Raw genomic sequence first — 18168 nt, forward strand, 5'->3', positions numbered from 1 at the left:
ATCTTGTCTTATGCATCTTTGCTGAAATCATCTGTTAGCTGCACTATCTCTTTTTTAATGGATTCTTTAGAATTTTCTGTCTAAAAAAATCATATAACCTACCTACATAGGTATTTTAAATTTTTTCTTTCAAACTTGAATTCCTGCATTTCTTTTTCTTGCCTGGCTAGACTCTCTGATATAATGTGACAGTTCATGAGACCGAACATTTTCCTCTTACATCTGAACTGAGAAGGAGGTTTTGAGTCTTTACCTATTAAATAGCATGCCAGCTGTATTTGTAATAAATGTCCTTTATCAGATCAAGGAATTGTTTCAGGGTTAGTTGTTTTGTTGTTGTTGTTAATATGTATTTTTAAATCATTAATTTTTTTTCTAAAATTGCTGAGATAATCTTTTTTTAAAAAAAAAATTACCCCATTGATGTAGCGTTATCATATTAACTGATTTTCAAATGTGAAGCTATCCTGTTTTCCTGAAATAAATCCCATTTGGTCGTAGTGTAGATCTCTTATGTGTCACTGGATTCTATTCTCCAGCATTTTCCCCAGAACATTTGCATCTATATTCTTTAGAGAGATTGATCTTTAATTTTCTTGGGATGTCTTTCTGGCTTTAAGATTAGCCTCATAGAATGGGTTAGGGAGTTGTGATATTATGATATATGTATTTGGGGGCTTTTGACCATGGTTCCAAGTTTGTAACCCTCTCCCAAGGCAGGTCATGGAAACCAGAATTTCTCTTTCCTAAGACTGGTCATATAAACACTGAACTCCCCCTACCTTCTGTTTTGGAGCCAGCCATAAAGAGATCCTCTGACCTATTATTGTCTAGTAGGTCATAAAACCCTTTTCATTCCGGAGGGTCCTGCCCCTTGCCCTAGAGGGAGGAATGCTGCAGAGAAAGGTCAAGAACACTGAAGCTGACAGTCCTTGTTGGGTTTCTCCTCCCAGTCTGTTAGCTTTGACTCATACCCTTTACATATATTCACATTTTGACATAGTTGTTTATGCTTCAATTGAGCTTATGCAAAAGGATAGGCTTCAGAGAGTTTCCAGAGAGCGGAATACAGGGAGGTTCTTGGAGGACAGAGCTTCCAGAGAGGCCGTGCCCTGTGTGTCCTTTCACTTGTATTCTTTGTAGTATCTTTTATAATAAACCAATCAGTAGAAGTGGATGTTTCCAGGAGTTCTGTAACCACTCAAGTAAATTAATTGAACCTGAGGAGGAGGGCATGGGAATCATAGTGTTTTAGTCAGTTTTTTTTTTTTTTTCTGCTGTGACTAAAAGCTGTGACCAGAACAATTTTAGGGAGGAAAAGCTTATTTGGGGGCTCACGGTTTCAGAGGTCTCAGTCCATGACAGAAGCCTCCATTCCTTGGGGCTCGAGGTGAGGCTGAACATCATGGTGGAGTGTGTGGCAGAGGGAAGCAGCTCACATGGTGATCAGAAAGCAGAGAGAGAGAGAGACTCCACTCTCCAGATATAAAATACATACCCCAAAGCCACACCCCAATTCCCACCTCCTCCAGTCAGTTACGCCCTATCAGAGGATTAATTCATTGATTAGGTTAAGACTCTCACAACCAGTCATTCCTCTTCTGAATCTTCTTGCTTTGTCTCACACATGAGCTTTTGGGGGATATCTCACATCCAAACCAAAACACAGAATTTATAGCTGGTCAGTCAGAAGCAAAGAAAACCCATCTGGGGCTTGCAATTGGAATTGGCATGTGGGGGCAAGGGGCAGTCTTGGGACTGAACCCTCGGTGGTGGGATGCCATGCTATCTCCAGGTGTTTAGTGCCAGAAGTAAGCTGAATTACAGGACACTGGATGGTGTCCACTGCAGGATTGCTTACTTGCTTTCTGCTGGGGAGAAATCCCCATAACTTTTGAGGCCACAGAAGTCTTCTGCATTGACTCAACTTGTGGTATTCGAGCAGAGGAAAAACCTGGGTTGATTTTTCCAACACCAGAGTTCAGGAGAATTGGAGAAGAATTAGTATTGATTTTTTTTCCCTTAACATTTGGTAGATTTCACTAATGAAGTCATGTAGGTCTGGGTCTTTATGGGAAATTTAAAAATTAACAATCTATTTACTTGATACAGGTCTATTAAGATTCTCTATTTCTTTTTGAGTCAGTTTTGTTAGTTTTTATCTCTATGGGAATTTATCCATTTCATCTAGGTAATCCAGTTGAATCAGCCTACAACCATGTTTCCTTATAATCCTTTTTACTTCTGTGAGATCAATAGTCACATCTCTTTCATTCATAATTTTAGCAATTTGAATCTTCTTTTTTTCTTGTTCAGCCTTGCTAAAAGTTTTTTTTTAAATGTTTTCTTAGTTGTCAATGGATCTTTTATTTATTTATATGTGGTGCTGAGGATCAAACATAGGGCCTCACACAGGCCAGACAAGTGTTCTACCACTGAGCCATAACTCCAGACCTAGTTTTGATCTTTCCAAAGAACCAACTTTTGATTTCATTGATTTTATCTACCTTTGCTATTCAATTACATTTACTTCTGTTCTTTATTATTTCTTTTCTTCTGGTTGTTTTGCATTTAGTTTGCTTTTTTTTCCCTAGCTTTTTAAGGTGAAATTCAATCTATTAATGTAAGGTCTTTCTTCTCTTTAATACAGGCATTTACAGTTCAAAGTGTCCTGTGCTCTACTTTAGCTACGTCTCGTGTTTTGGTATGCTGTGTTTTCATTTGTATTTATCTCCAAGTGTTTTCTAATTTCTCTGTGATTTCTTCTTGGATTCAGGTATGTAGGAGTGTGTGGCTTGATCTTTGCCATCTTGTGTATTTCCTTCGTTCCATCTGCCTCCTTTGGGTTCATGTTATCAGTCATGAGTCATTTAGTGTCAGGGCTACTTTCTGAGAAATACCTCCTTAGGTAATTTCATTGTTATTTGAATATCACAGAGTATCCTTACACAAATGAAGATTGCTACAAAGTCACTAGACAATATAGCTTTATGGGATCATTGTTGTATATACTGTCATTGACTAAAACATTGTTAGGTGGCACATGACTATATATTTCATTTCTATATGTTATAGGACCAACAGTATAATTAGATAAATAATGTTCTGTGCAATTACTTTTTTAAAAAGTCAGTCAAGAGAAGAAAAGTGAAGAATATGCAGTGATGCAGTTATTATCATTATCCATATGATTTCCTGTATTGGGGCTCATTGATGTCCTTGATCAGATTTTTCCTCCTTATTTTTGTTTGGCTGAGCTACCTAAAGGTTAAGTTTCTGGATCTGCTGTAGGCACTGGCTAAAGGTAGTACTTATGACCCTTTGTCTGTTAGACTTTTACCTTCACTGTTAGTGTATAACTTGGAGTTTGCAATTATATTTCGGGAAATTTACCTGGCTTTTGTTGTTGTTGTTGTTTTTCTTTTGTTTTGTTTTGGCTCTGCATTTAACCAGGGACAAGGAGCTTGGAGCTCTCTCTCTCTCTAATCATTTGAGGGGTTTGGCCCTTGACATGCACACAGTCTTCCAGACTGCCAGGAATCAGTATGGCTTTAGTGCTAAGACTGGTGTCCTGGGATTCCAGAGTTTGCTCAGTGGCTGTGTTTCAGCCCCTTGGGCTTGTGAGGCTTCAGCCTTTTGTGGACTGGTCTGTGTGTGGCTTGGGGAGGGCTGCCCAGAATCCTGTTTCATTTGCCCCACTGGGTGCAGCCTTGCATATGTGCATGGTCTTCCCGTCTCCCAGGATCCACTGTGATCTCAGGGGTGCTCTTCTTGGTTCTTCCCCTGGTTCCTTAAACCTTCAGACTGCTCTGCATTTTACCTGTACCTGGAGCTGCTGCCAGTCACCTTTCCTGATCTCCACCAACAGCTCCAGTGGTGTTGAGGATGCCCTTCAGCAGTCTGTTCTCTGTTCCCCTCAGGAATAGCTGAGGAGCTGTTCCTCTTATGGCAAAGCCCTGACTCAGCTTGGAACTGAGGGAGGAACCCTCTTTTGGAATGGCACCCCTGCTCCATCGGGGTTCTGAGGAGGGTGCAGAGGCAGCCTCTGGTCTTGGCTTACCTCCCCTGGCATGGCATCTCCCCTATGTGTGAGAGCTGAGCAGGAACAATCAGGCTGTGTTCTTGGCCCTCTGTGGAGCTTTAGTCCTGCAGACTGGAGGGGCCCATGATGTTTTCAGACACTTTTGCCTGGACTAGAGCTTCTGCAACAAGGGGCTGGGGAATACTAGAAAGGGTCAGCAGCCTGGCGCTTACTAAGTAAAACTATAGCCCCAGACAGGGAGTCAAGCGAAGGGGGAAATCTCCTTCTACTTGGCCACAGCTGCCCAGAATGAAGGGCCCAGGGTAGAACTTCCATAACTTGGAACTATGGGGGATCTATTGGGTATTTATCAGCTTTTCTTTGCTATGACTAAAATACCTGAAACAACCAAGGAGGAATTATTTATTTTGGCTCATGGTTTCAGACGTTTCAATTCATGGTCACTGACTCCATTGCTCTGGGTCTGAGGGATAGCTGAAATCATGGTAGAAGGGTATGGTGAAGGAAAGGGTGGGGGGGCGGAGGGGAGGGAGAAAGAGGCAGGCCAGAGACAAGATACAGTTCCCGAGGGCATGCTACTGGTCACCTATTTCTCCAGCCATGCCCCACCTGCCTACAGCTACCAACCAGTTGTCCATTCAAATTATCAACCCACCAAATGGATTAATCCACCCATGAGGTGTTATGGTTTGGATCTTTAATGTTCCCCCAAAGCTCATGTGTTAGGTGAAATTCTAGTAATTTCTGAGGTGAAATTACTAGATTACAATTGCTATAACCTCATCAGTGAATAAACTCATTTTGTTGAGTTAATAATTCAAAGGGACTACTGGGTGGCAACCAGAGGCAGATAGGGCATGGCTGGAGGAAGTAGTCACTGAGGACATGGATCAGGGTCTCCTAAAATATGTAGAAGTTTCCACAAATAAAATTTCCCAAAATTTTTGAGTTGTATTTATCTGAAAAATCTTGGGCTGCATTGAAATAATATTGTAAAATGTTTAAATTTCAAATTTAAGAAATAATTTTATTATGTCTCTATAATCCTCCAATAAATTTTTCTGTCAGCAATTTTAAAAGCTTTTGTAGTCCTTCAGACATTCTTAGGCAAATCACCTGTTCTGTTTGTGGATTGCATTAAACCCAGGTGGGGGTGGAGGACAAATTTGTTAGTGGTCCCAAACTCTGTCTTCCAAGTATGTTACCCACACATTTACAATTTCAGTTTCTCAATCTGTACACACCTTCACAATTTCTCTGCACTTGTGTTTTGCCTGCACTTCACTTATTCACATAACATTCTTCTAAGACATTTTAAAGTATCTTTTTTTTTAAGGGCTGATAGCTCCAGTATCAAAATAAATGAAGTAATTTTGTTTTTAATTTTTGTGGTGCTGGGGATTGAATCCAGACTCTCAAGCATGCTTGGCAGGAGCACTACCACTGATTTACACCCCTGGGCCCAGGATCAGTGTTTAGAATGACATTCATTTTATTCAAAAACATTTTTTTTTTTGCATAAAAGCACTTCTTTCCTGAAGGAACTTATAAATATTCAAATCAGGTTCTGCATGGGTGAATTTTCTCCTGCTGCTCAACCCAGATAACTTCCAAAGGTCATCTGGTCTCAAAGCCCTCCAATTCCACCATGCCATAGGCCTTCCTTTGCAATGCAGATATGCAAGTCCCACTAGGTGATGACTTTCCTCACTTCCTGTCCCACTTGTAGCCCTGTGCCGTGAGAATCAGCAGAGAAGCAATTTCTGTGTGTTAGGTGTGCTAGATTCGAAGTTCACTAAATGTGGGACCTACTTCAAAAAACTCACCAGTTGGAGGAAATAGCCTTGGGAGGGAACAATGTATGTGATAAATAATGTACTTCTAATTGTCAACACTGATACCTGCTTTTTTTGTGTGACCTGCTCAGCAAGTTTAAAAAACTAAGAGTTTCCCGATTTAAAAAAAAACAACTGATGATGTATGCTCCAACTGTGCTCTCCTGACAGGAGGGGACAGCAGTGGCATTAGCTGTGAGGGGAGCCACTCCACAGGGGCCACACTTTCTGTTACACTACCTTTGGAAATTTTACCAAATGGTTTCAACATTTCCACAGGGAGAGGAATGTTTGAATTCAGGGCACTCGGGGTGGCCTCACTTTTCTTTTCAGAAACCATGTGACAAGGCCCTCCTGGTCCAAGGGGGTCCCTTCTTGTGCCCAATGTCTTAGCATCTCAGGTCAGGGCTTGTCTGGTCTGGTCCTTTCCCCGGAGGCTGTGTCTCTGTAAGAAACAGCCACATTGTTTTTATCTCCATACCTGCTGTCTGCCCTTTTGAAAAATACAGCAGGAATGGAGCATCAGTCTGGCCCCTTGAAGGCCTCCTCTTTCCCTGCCAGAGGCCCCAGGGCAGGACTTACAAGGCTGTGGCAGAACTCCTGCTAAGAGCCCTTGAAAGGAAGATCAGGGAAAGGGAACTTCCAGACCTATCATAAATTCATAAGCTTTGATTTATAAATATAATGGCTCACTGAAAAGAGGATCTGGTTTAGAGGCAGTGCCGGTGTCGGGGACAGGGGTCAAGCTCAGACAGCATGCTTGCCTAGTATGTCTGAGGCCCTGGGTTCCACCTCCAGCCCCAGGAGACAGCCAGTATTCCAGACTCAAGAGTTTTAGAACAGGGACTGAGTCATCCCCTCAGGGATTCAGTCCCCAGATAGAAGATAGCTGCCAACCCCCATGGCTCAAATTTAAGAACCAAACATATAAAATAGCTACTCCTTAACCGATAAAATTAAAAACAAAATCAGAAATAACTAAACTCTGGGAATATCGTTGCTTAACCATTTCTTTGTATTTTTATTGAGTTTTTTTTTTTTTTTTTTGTATTTTTTTTTAAATTTCTGCCCAAATACCACAGTGAACTGAGAAACCACAATTACAATTCACAGACTGTGGCATGAAAAACATCACACACTCCATCAGGAATCACATCAAACCCTTTCCTCTTTATTCATTCAAAAGAGAGTCCAATGCACAAGTGTCAAATATGAGCACTGTCATTTTTTTTTTTTTTTCTTTTCTTAGAAGGGGAAAAACATTTATTCTGGCAGCACTTTTACAATTGCAGGAAGTGGCTCTGATACCACAAGTTGCAGGAATAGAAACCATAACAAACTTGGAGGGCATTTCTTTGAGAGGCAAGGGACTCCGTGGTTGGAAAAAAATTCTTCTTGTGCTTAGTGAATTGCCTGTCAGCCTCGGCGGGCCGCTGAAATCTTCCTGGGTGTTGAAAGAGAAAGCGGAATTTCCTACATAGACATTGTGGAAAACTCCTGTAGAGCAGAGTGTTTTCTGTATCTCCAACCCTCCCCCCACAGGCTGAAGCAAGTTCTCACGCTTTGCTTTTTCTGGAGCTTCTTGTGGTCACATGACCCTCTTATCATATGGACCTTTTGGCCAAAACACACGTGGCAGCAAGGTTTCCTCTTACACTGCTTCTCTAGGGTTCAGATGACAGCACAAAACATGACTGGTCAAAAAAGAGCAGATATTAAGAACATGGGCATTTATGTTCGTGAAAATAGCAAACACTTTGAGAGTATGTCACCCGAAGGGGCATTATTTCCATTTATATGGCCCTAAGGGGAGTTGGCCCAAAGTCATATGCTTGGGAGTCTCTTTCAAAGGACTGGTCAAGTCGGGTGATTGGACAGTATAAGTACTGTCTCATGCCAATTAAAAAAACTTATTGCCCAACAATTCAATGGTCCATAAAGCAATTAAATGTTACCATTCAGTTTACACACACACACACACACACACACACACAGGAGAACTGTGGCAAAAGGATTAACCAGATTAGTCTTGTGACTCTGTTCTAAAAGGAAAATGAAATCTCCAATTCGAAGTGTCATATATTCAAGTATTTAAAAAAATGTAAAGACAATCTGATCCCACTCTTGATTTTAAGATGATAAGGAAATCATAACCAGGGCTTCTGGAGTCAGTGAAATTAACTCCTGGGGCACAAAATATTTTATAAAAATTGATTTGTGAGGTCGTGAAATGCAGCCCACTTGTTCATTCTTTCTTTTGAACATGTGGAGACCACTGTGGCATTCCAAGAGTCAGTGCTTTCTAAACAAAGTGAAAGAGTAACACCAGCTGACTCGCTCTTCTGTCTGACACTGGTGAGAAACAGTTTTGCACATTTTCTATCAACACGCGCAGGAGGCAGATGTAAACAGAGTCCTTTACATTCTTCAAAGAATGTGTTACTACTGCAGCATATGCTGTTTGGCCCCAATTAGGAGGAGACTAGAGAGCAATTGGTAGGGTTTGCTTTTTAAGTTTTACCTCCTGGAGATTTCAAAACAAGCGGTTTACTAGTTCTTGGCAGTAGATTGTCCTACAAGAGGCTCTGTATGAATAGCCAGTGTGGGATTATGCTCCCCAGGTAGGAAGCTCACTACCCGAAGGTCCCACAGACCAGATGTGGAAGGCTTACAAAGTGCTCTGCTAAATTCTGGACCTGTTCTAGAAAGGAGAGGTAATAATTAGCAGAGCCCCTTGCATGATTCAAAACAGACTCCCGATGATCTTAAGCTACACTAACTGAGGTTTTCCATGAACTCTTTGTTCCAGAAGAGCGCCCGTCTCTACCTCGACACTAATGATATGTGGGTAAGGAAAAGGAATGCTTCTGCCACCATGCCCAGTGACTTACAGGCAGAGACCTTGGATAAAGATGGGAAGGGACACTGCCTGAAATGCATGTTGAAGGATCCTGTGGATGACTCGCAATCTACGAAGCAACACTAGATCCGTGGGCTAACAAATACACAGACATCTTTTTTCTTTTCTTTTTTAAATCTGAGAAGGCGATTAAAGAATAAAGAAAAGAACAACAACAAAAAAAGTCTTATACTAAAATAAGAAATCAGCCCCATCTTGGCACAGTTCTCATGCAAAATATTGCACCCAGTGTTAACTAACGCTAGAAGCTTCAAACTGTATAAATTTAAATGTATTTGCATATTATAAAAATAAAGATAAACATATACATATTTTACACTAGTTACGGAACAGCAATGAATGTCAGTTGATTCCTCTTTCACACTGAACAGAACTGAAACCCGAGTGCTCTAAATACTGCCACTGTACTGTAACTATGGCTTATATGTGCACGGAAAACAAAATCCCTGAGAAGCCATTCGACTTTTTTTTTTTTTCTTTTCTTCAAGTAGCGCTCTCCTTGGAGGATCACAGTTCTGAGGTTCCGGTTGTGAAACTTTAGCTCCATGCTCTCTCTGTCCCTCCTCTGCCCCCTCCACACCTCTGTGGTGGTCCTCTGGAAGCATCCTGAGCTCTTCTTCACTCCAGTGCCCAGCATGTGCTTGGAGGTGCAGAGGGTTCCCAGGTGAGTTGTGATGCTCTATTTTCTCCATGGAAATCCCACAGTCCACAAGTCACTGGTTTCTGTGCTTTTCACCAACGTTCTTCCTAGATGGGTGTAGGAGAGGAAAGTACAGAAATGACTACAGTGAACCAACAATGACAGTCTGACTGATAAGAAATGAAGAGTGATGATCGACACAGATTCATTTTCTGCATGGGTTTTCATCTCTACTTCTCTAACTCCTTATAAACATGTAGAGGTCAGGCCACTACCATCCTCATGGAGGGAAGCTGTTTTAGCAGTAAATCAGTCAAATATTTCTGTTTGTGACGTTAGTCTCAGATCAGCCATAAAGAGGGAGTGATGCTAACTGGCCACAACACTTATTCCATTGTAAATTTTATAGCATAACTAGATTTTTAATTTACAACCCAAACTCTAATCACAAAACTGCTTCCTTTCAATAAACACACGCACACATGGGGACCCAGGTTACACAACACTCCAAGAGGGAAACTATGTACCAACAAGCAAGAATGGATGCCTATCTGGGTCTGAAAAGCGTGATTTGAGGTAGTGTTATAAGCAAGGTTGTTGACTCAGACCTAGAGTTTGATGGGTACGCACTGAAGAAGCCGCTGCATCTCAACTGACTAGACACAGCAGCATTTAAGTCAAACCAAATAGCTACAGGAAACGAATATCAAAATCCCCATCCTTTATTTCAGCTCTCCTACAATGACATGGGACAGCATGTTTTAAAAGCATTTTAGCACCATTTAAGAAACCATACAAGGACAAGGAAAGAAAAGGAAAAAGGAGTATGATCTCTGTCCCTCATCCCATCTCTACATGCTTCCTGAGTTCACAGACACTGATAATTCAGTGTCCACCTAAGACATCCTTCCATCCCAAGTAAGAATCAGCTTGGTCAAGCTTAATGAAAACATCACCAAAAGTAAGTTTCTTCCATTTGCTAATTCCATGCAGGGAACCGTTCCTTTCACTGTAGCACATGATTTGAGTAATTCTCACCTACTGACAATCCCACCAGGTTAGCTAAATCTTACTCTGCACTTGACTGAGAGGGAAACTAAGTCCAAGAGGTTAAATGACTTCCTGGAGGGAGGTGAAATCTCTAGTGAGGGCAGAGCCAGGCATTTAACCAGAGTCATGTGAGTCCAAAGCATGCTTGATGAATACAAGGCAGGTTGGCTCTTTGAGATCCTCAGGATAATTTCACATTTCTGTGGCCCCCAACTATGAGAAGGCCTATTAATACAGTCAACTCCCAGTAGAGAAGGTTTTGAAACTGTCTCAAATTCAAGCAATAATAATATGATTGATCTAACTGTAAAGAGGATGGTAGTGTGAAAACAGCCCAACCAGGCAGTTGGCTTTGGTGCTATGATTTGGGGTTCATATGGGTGATGGGCTACATAACAAATTTTTTTTTTCACTGAATCTAATGAACCTTTCGAAATGCAGCCAGTTGGATCTGGCTGGCTACTCCCTTGAGCCACACCTAAGACTGAGAAATGCAAGAACTCCTAATCCAGGGCACCTGAGAGGGGATATCCCACTGTTTACCGTTTTCAGCAGTTTTCCATATCACTACCACTTTTCACTTTTGATTCTTAGGGAAAAAAGCCATCACATCTCCCACCCTCTCTATTTCTCAATAAACTCAACATCCACCTCAAATACTACTTCCTGGGACTTTTCCTGATTCCTCCTGGTGGAGTTCTATCTTTTGAGTGCTCCCCAGACTCCACACCTGTCATGGCAGGCATCCTATTTTAACAGCAATTCAACACTCACAAGTTTGTCTGCTTATTTCTTTGATTCTCATTCTATAAAAGAGTCTCAAGGGCAGGGTCTGACTTGGTCATTTCTGCATCCTCAAAGTTGTGCAGGGAAAAAAAAATAACTGATTAGAGTTAGAAGGCTTCCCAGAGACAAAACATGGCCATAAGGACAACGGACCTTCACTGGGTAGAAGGGAAAGGTGGCAGCCTGTTGAGGGATGGCAGCCACCAGGGTGCGCTGTGGTTGACGCCCTCCATAGTAAGGGAGCATCTCTGGGTCAGCAGAGTGTCTGGGATCTGTGAAGGGCCTTGCGGGATATGCCCAGAATTTTGAACTTGAACATAACCAGGAAGACATCCAAAGTTTAGAGAGAAAAGGACAAATGATAGAGGGTAACAGGCCAATTGACACTCCATCACAGAGATCTCGGCAGAAACCAGGGGGGTCTAGAGGAAAGCACAATGCTGAAAAGAAAGTTACATGGCCAAGTTGACGCATGTCAAGGAACATTGCTAAGAGGGGACAACAGGTCTTGGTGATAGACCATGCATGGGGAATAGAGGAGGAAGGCATTGAATCTGACAAATTCCTAGGCTGGGAAGATGGTCACAAAGCTCTGCCACTACCTGTGACAGAAAACACAGACAGATGAAGAGTTCTGGGAGAGAAAGACAACTAATTCAGTCCTCCACCTGTGAAGCCTATAGGACGTCCAGGGGAGCTGCCAGGTGGGACACTGGAGACTGAGGTGTGAAACTGAAGGGAGGGCTCCGCCTGGGGGGTTCCCAGGTTATCGGACCTGACACTCCCAGGATGGAACAAAGAAATTTTGACTCAAAGTATTTAAACACTTAGGGTAAAAATGAAGCCATAACATTTTGTATTAATCATGTCTCTTATTTCTATGTTCTGATGCTTTGATATCTGGGGCCTTGCTGACCCTGGAGGAACTGGCCCTCCCAGAAGGAGCCAGGTCCTAAAAAGAGAAAACAACTCAGCTGTCCATGTACCTTGCACATACAAACTAACCAGTCCAGAGCCCAGAGCCCAGAGCCCAGAGCCCAGCCACCTCCTTTATTGGCTCTCACACTCTGGGTCACCATCCACCTGCTCTAATCACCCCCGGGCCAAATGCCTGACATCTAAGGACAGCCCTTCACCTGAGAACACTGGAATAATTTAAATGAGCCAACCCCAAGCTTTCTTTCACTGCCTCACTTGCTCCTTCCCATGGAAACCACAATAAAGACTTTGCCCATGGTTCCTCCCTCTTTCTCAGTACTTCCTTCCCTAGGTAGCCTCCCATCACCAAGGTGTGCCATGCCCCCTTCTCCTAGAAATTGTGGATGTTAAAGTATCTTTTCAATGGCAGTTGTCTGCTGATCTGTTTGCCTTACTGTACTTTAAATCTTCTATGAATATACTGTATTTTAAAATATACATGCAAGTGAGAGCCTCCAGCACTGTGAAAACTGTCCCAAAGCTGGGAGCCAAGACACAGATCGCAGATGCAGTGGTGCATTCAGTAACTGCTACTGTGGGCAAAAGGCTCTGCCTGGACTCTACACTCTGTCCTCTGTGACTTACCTGGTTGCTAGCAGGATCCAATGACTCAGGGCTTTTTTTTCATCTGAGGCATTTAAACAGATACTATTGGCATTTGTGACTACAATAAGAAAGAAAGGATAGCTCTCCTTTCCTCTCTATTCTATGAAGGGAGGGTCGGCGTACTGAGGTTTACAGCAGGTACCTTATAAACAGATCTTTGTGCACTTTGTGCACCTGTGCTGGTGATAGAGGAGAAGGGAAGCCAATGGCTTACCTACCTAACCAGCTTACACATTTACTTTCCTTGAGTAGGTACCTCAATTAATAAGCTGCTAAGTAAGTTGAAAGGTAGATTTTTGCCACAGCATCTACATCTTCAGAGGAATTTTCAAAAATTTTTTACCCATATATATATTCTATCAATATATATTCCTAGTAGAAAAGACCATAGCTGAATGTATGGAGCGTTTGTGCACTCTGGGGGTAACTAGACTAAATGCTTCATCTGCAATGGTCTGTGCATATGAAACAACTTCATGAGATACGTACTTCTATTATCTATATTTTACAGACATTTGTGACAGAAAACACAGACAGATGAAGATCTCCGAGAGAGAAAGACAACTAAGAAATAGCACTAAGAAATAGTAAAGAGCCAAACTTGGGAAGTGTAAAACAACCTTAAGAAAAGAAATATAAACACTTATTTTTAAAAAGCTACATGCTGCATTAACCAACCTCAGCTTTTCCTGATGTTATATTCTGGCATAACCACAGAATATATGTGTGGTACTGGGAAACAAACCCAGGGCCTCTTTGCATGCTAAACAAGTACTCTACCTTTGGGCTGTATCATTAGCCATTTTAATTTTATTTTGATACATGGTCTTACTAAGTTGCCCAGGCTGGCCTTGAACTTGTGATCCTCCTGCCTCAGTCTTCTGAGTAGCTGGGATTACAGGTGTGGGTCACTGTGCCCCGCATGGTGTAAATATTTTAAAAATTACTTTTTTTTTCCTATCAAGTATCTAAGATTATGGACTCATGAAATATTATAGTAAATTAAACAAAAGAATCAAGTGGTTTCCTATTCCTAATTTCCAAATGTGAGTGGATTCTGGACAAGTAAAAGATTAGCTACCCTAGGATGCCCTTCTGTGTGGAATCTCTTCATCCCCAGCCCACCCTCACCCCAAAAGCTCTCCAGGTCTTCAGGAGGGTCTTACCTATTCAAGACACTCTCTGCACTTCCCACAGACTTACCCTTAATACTTGGTGCTCCTAAAGTCACAGATTGGGTACAGTAAAAATGATGGCATAAGGGAAAGAAGCACTATCTTTTCCACTTAATTTTCCAAGAAAGTATGAAGGTACCTAAGCAGAGAGGGGAAAAATTCCAGTATCAATGTGGCTGATGGGAGACTAAAGGATTGAAGAAACATAATTTCTCCTAGCCTGTAAGAACAGTCAGGCAACGAACGGTTACTCCTTGCATAGGATAAAACAAATCAATGCAAATCAATGTGACCACTCCACAAGCAACATCCACACTTGGCCTTTTCCTCTAAAACACCAGACCATCCCCACCTTCCATGTCTTAAAATTCTGTGGTCCCTGAAAAATTCTCCATTGTGATCAAGCCAAATTCATCTTGTACCATTGTTTTTTTAGAATAGGTCATCAAGTCCATGCTAACTAATCTCAGTGCACTAAGACATTCTTTGCCCCTTTATTTGGTGAGAATAAAGATCACAGTCTTCATTCTATTTTTTATAAAAGCCAATTTCAGTTGGCCTTAAATATCCTTTGTCATAACAAAGTCATTGCAAAAATTCCTGTGCAAAGTAATCAGTGTACTTTTGAGAATACTTAGAAGCAGCAAGTCACTGGAATTTAGTGGGGCTGTTGCTTGAGTGAGAATTCTACTGTACATAGGCAAGAATCCATGTTTTTAAAAAGGGGCTTTGAAATGCGGTATATCAGCCTTGCCCTCTATTGTTATGAGTACTTTCTGGAAAAGGAGAAAGCTTGGCCCAGCAATTTCCAAACCAGCCCATTTTCACTAATTCTATAACATAGGACCCACCAAAATCAGAATTAACTGCCTTCTTCACTCTCTACAAACTCCCGCCACTCCCCAGATGATGGAAAACACAGACGTAGTGCCACTAGAAGAGAAAGGTCAACTGTCAGGAAATGAAAATGATACATCCCCACTTCCTGTATGTTCAAGGGTCAGTCCATTAAGAAACCACATGGAAGAATGTGGGTTGTGTGCCAGCATGCCTCAAGGAAAAATGTTTTCACTTGCTAACCTGTTTAATTCTGTCTTTTGCACAGAACACAGCAGTTCAATTTGATTACCAGGCAGTTTGTCACATAGTGCACAGTTCATTTGGTGGAGCTGGACATTGCTCTGAACTTCTTTGGAAAGAAAAAGAGAGACACTCTGCAGAATACCTACAAATAACATACCACTGGCAAGCTGCCATTTACCCAAAGAAGCTCATGTTCCCTGTGAGCTAGAATATTAAGTGTCTCAACCTGGGAGCAACTGGATGGAGACAGGCATTCGCAAATAAAAAATGTAAAAATATTCTCTTTCTACTTTCCCCACTGAGAGTACAGTCAGTGCTCCCTATTCTTGAATTCTGTATCCTTGGATTCAACCAACTGCAGGCTGAAAATGTTTGGAGGTGGTAGCATACTGCATGTGTATGGAACCTGCCCTCATCATTATCCCCTAAACTATACAGTTTAGCCAACTATTCATACAGCATTTGCATCATATTATAAGTAATCTAGAGATAATTTAAAGTATATGAGAAATATGTGTAGTATAGTTATATGCAGATATGCATAGTATTATTTTTTTTATAGAAAGGACTTGAGCATCTGCATATTCTGTTTTGTCCATGGGGGTGGAGTGGGGGTTCTGTAAACAATCCTCTAATGGATACCATAGGGCGAGTGCTTACTTTTGCCCCTTGCAACTCCTAATGTCCAAGACTCAGCATCCCTTAAATATCTAGGGGTCAACTGGGCTGCCGCCAAGAAGCCCTGAAAGAGGGTCATCTCCCTCCATGCAGCTCCACCTTCATTTCATCCTTCCTTCATCCAAGAAACAAGGGACTGGCAATGGGGGTACCAATTCAACTCATTACCATGGGAAATGAACTGTACCTGGGATAACATGATTTTCTGGGAACTTCCTTAAAACTCAGAAATCTGTTGCACTCTAACACACTAGGCAGCCAAACCACTAAAAATATCAATGGATTGCATGGGACACTAGGTGATGTATTAGACACAAGTGACAGCAATTAGCACAAGATTTCTTTCTGATGAAGACAGACTGATACACTGCATGACTCTTTAAATACACTGATAGTCATTAATGAGTGAGGTTTTATGGTATACAAATTATACAACAGTAGAGCTTAAAAATATGAATCTCACACAAATTTTGTCCTCGACGAAGTGGGCATTTCTTGGAGCAACTCAGGCGAATTTTCTACAAGATGCAATGTTCATCTCCTGTCAAATGCATACACACTTAAAAATCATGATCTCCAAAGTATGGAAAATGGCTCATGTTTCTACTTGATCATCAGCAAAGAGGACAAGAAGCCACTTAGTTCCCATTTCTTTCTGGAGGGCCAGGTGTGGGAAGGGAAGCACTTCATTTTGTTCCTGAGACCTCTTCTCAATAGAATGCTGGTGGACACCTCAGCTACCAACCACTGAGACAAGCCACAAGAGTAAATCACATTTTAAAAAAAATGACTCCTGGTTCTGTGCCTACCAACTCCTGATTCTGTGTCTCTCCCCATGAGGGAATAAATCAAAATTTTAAGTGAGAAATAAAAAAGCTTGGGATTCATAAGGAAGACTCATGGTAGAGCTCTTGCCTAACACCCGTGAGGCCCTGGGTTCAATCCCAGTACTGAAATAAACAAAACCGAAAACTCATAAGGAGGCCCAATTAACAGCCATGGACTTTTTTTTTTTTTTTTTTCTTCATAAAACTGCACTGTACCACCACTTTTTTTTATTTAGTCAGAGGTAGGTAATTAAATGACAAGTCTGATCTCATCTATAAAAGAGAGGAGTCAACTGAGAAAGGCTTGAGATGTCTTTTTTAAAACCAAATAAGATCTAGATCAACAAGAGATAGGGTCTTGCTTAGCGCTTTGCTTTTGCTGAGGCTGGCTTTGAATTCATGATCTTCCTGTCTCAGCCTCCTGAGCCACTGGGATTTCAGGCATGTAGAACCATGCCTGGCCATCCTTTCTTAATGTGAACTATAAACTATATGTTCACCCTACCTGAAAGCAGAAGGGACTGTGACAGGCTGACAGCAATGCAGCACCCCTCAGTTGTGTCTTGGTGCTGCTAATTGGACATGGACAAGAAAAAGGTCCCCACAGACAAAGGTGACCTTACCGGCTGGGAGCCCACCCTTACAGGTGCAGAAGGGATCTGTGAGACCAGGATATCCAACCCACATACATAAATCAACTGAGAGACTTCTGTGTTTTTAAGACTCATGCCTGGTCCCTTCCCCTAGAAATTCTGATACATATGCCTGATGAAAAAAGTTCCGTTTTGTCCATCTACCTACATTTTGTGGGATAACAGAAAGTAGATTGCTCTAGTGATCAACAGCCTCAGTCTCCCAATTTCAATGCCTGCCAGGACTCCAAGTCTCAGGCTCATCACCAGGCCACATTGACTTAATGACTACCTCCTTTGACAGCTATCCTCATAGATCCCCCCAATCTCCTGCTCTAGCACACTGTCACCCACATGTGCTATTAGACCTTTCCCTGGGTGTGACCTGCCTCCGTGTATGCTTTTGTGTTCATGGATGAGCTGTGGATGCTTAAAGAGTATGGGGTGTAAAACAGGAGGGCACAAGCAGAGGCTTCAAATCTAAGCATGTGTTCATGTATATGGTCATGCAAGGTACAGTTTCCCTTCACCTCCATGCTAAAAACTGAGTCCTACCACAGAAGCAAAACTTTCCTATTTAAAGAATACCCCTTCATTTAGAGTTGAAAAACTGCCATCCATTTTATGAGACTTTTTTTTTTTTTTTTTTTTACCTGTTTCAAAATAGAGCTATTCAGATTGCTAGGTCAAAAGTGGTTCGATCTCTAATGATGCTCCCTCCAGCAAGGAGAAAGGTCAGAGTCCTCTCTCTGATTGTCCAAGATTTTAAAGCTGCTAGTTCATTTAGGTTCAATAAGCTGTCAGAGGGAAAGGCTGATAACATTTTTTTTTTTCCAAGGTGGTGTAAATGCGGTCTTTCTGTGGCAGGACAAGAAGCCCATGGGAAAACACTGATAACGCTGGCTGGGTGCCAGTA

General features: G+C 41.8%; 1 protein-coding gene across 2 annotated transcripts in view; it reads right to left on the reverse strand.

Annotated features, from left to right (window-relative positions):
• Nucleotides 1–7027: 7027 nt before the first annotated feature.
• Nucleotides 7028–18168, reverse strand: part of LOC124106454 (malignant fibrous histiocytoma-amplified sequence 1) — a 94368-nt gene continuing 83227 nt past the window's right edge. Inside the window, exons 3-4 of one of the 2 annotated variants that reach the window (XR_006856074.2) lie at nt 14061–14171; nt 7028–9544 (exon numbers count right to left, since the gene is read on the reverse strand). Coding sequence is in view for 1 of the 2 variants with exons in the window: in XM_046464065.2 (XP_046320021.1) it covers nt 9511–9544 (34 nt within the window). In the remaining variant the exon portion in view is untranslated. The remainder of the gene's footprint in view (nt 9545–14060; nt 14172–18168) is intronic. The other variant, XM_046464065.2, reaches the window with a different exon arrangement.

The sequence above is a fragment of the Marmota monax genome, unplaced genomic scaffold, assembly GCF_021218885.2.
Source record: "Marmota monax isolate L192 unplaced genomic scaffold, Marmota_monax_Labrador192_F-V1.1 WCK01_AAM20220418_F8-fsc00528, whole genome shotgun sequence".
Taxonomy (NCBI): domain Eukaryota; kingdom Metazoa; phylum Chordata; class Mammalia; order Rodentia; family Sciuridae; genus Marmota; species Marmota monax.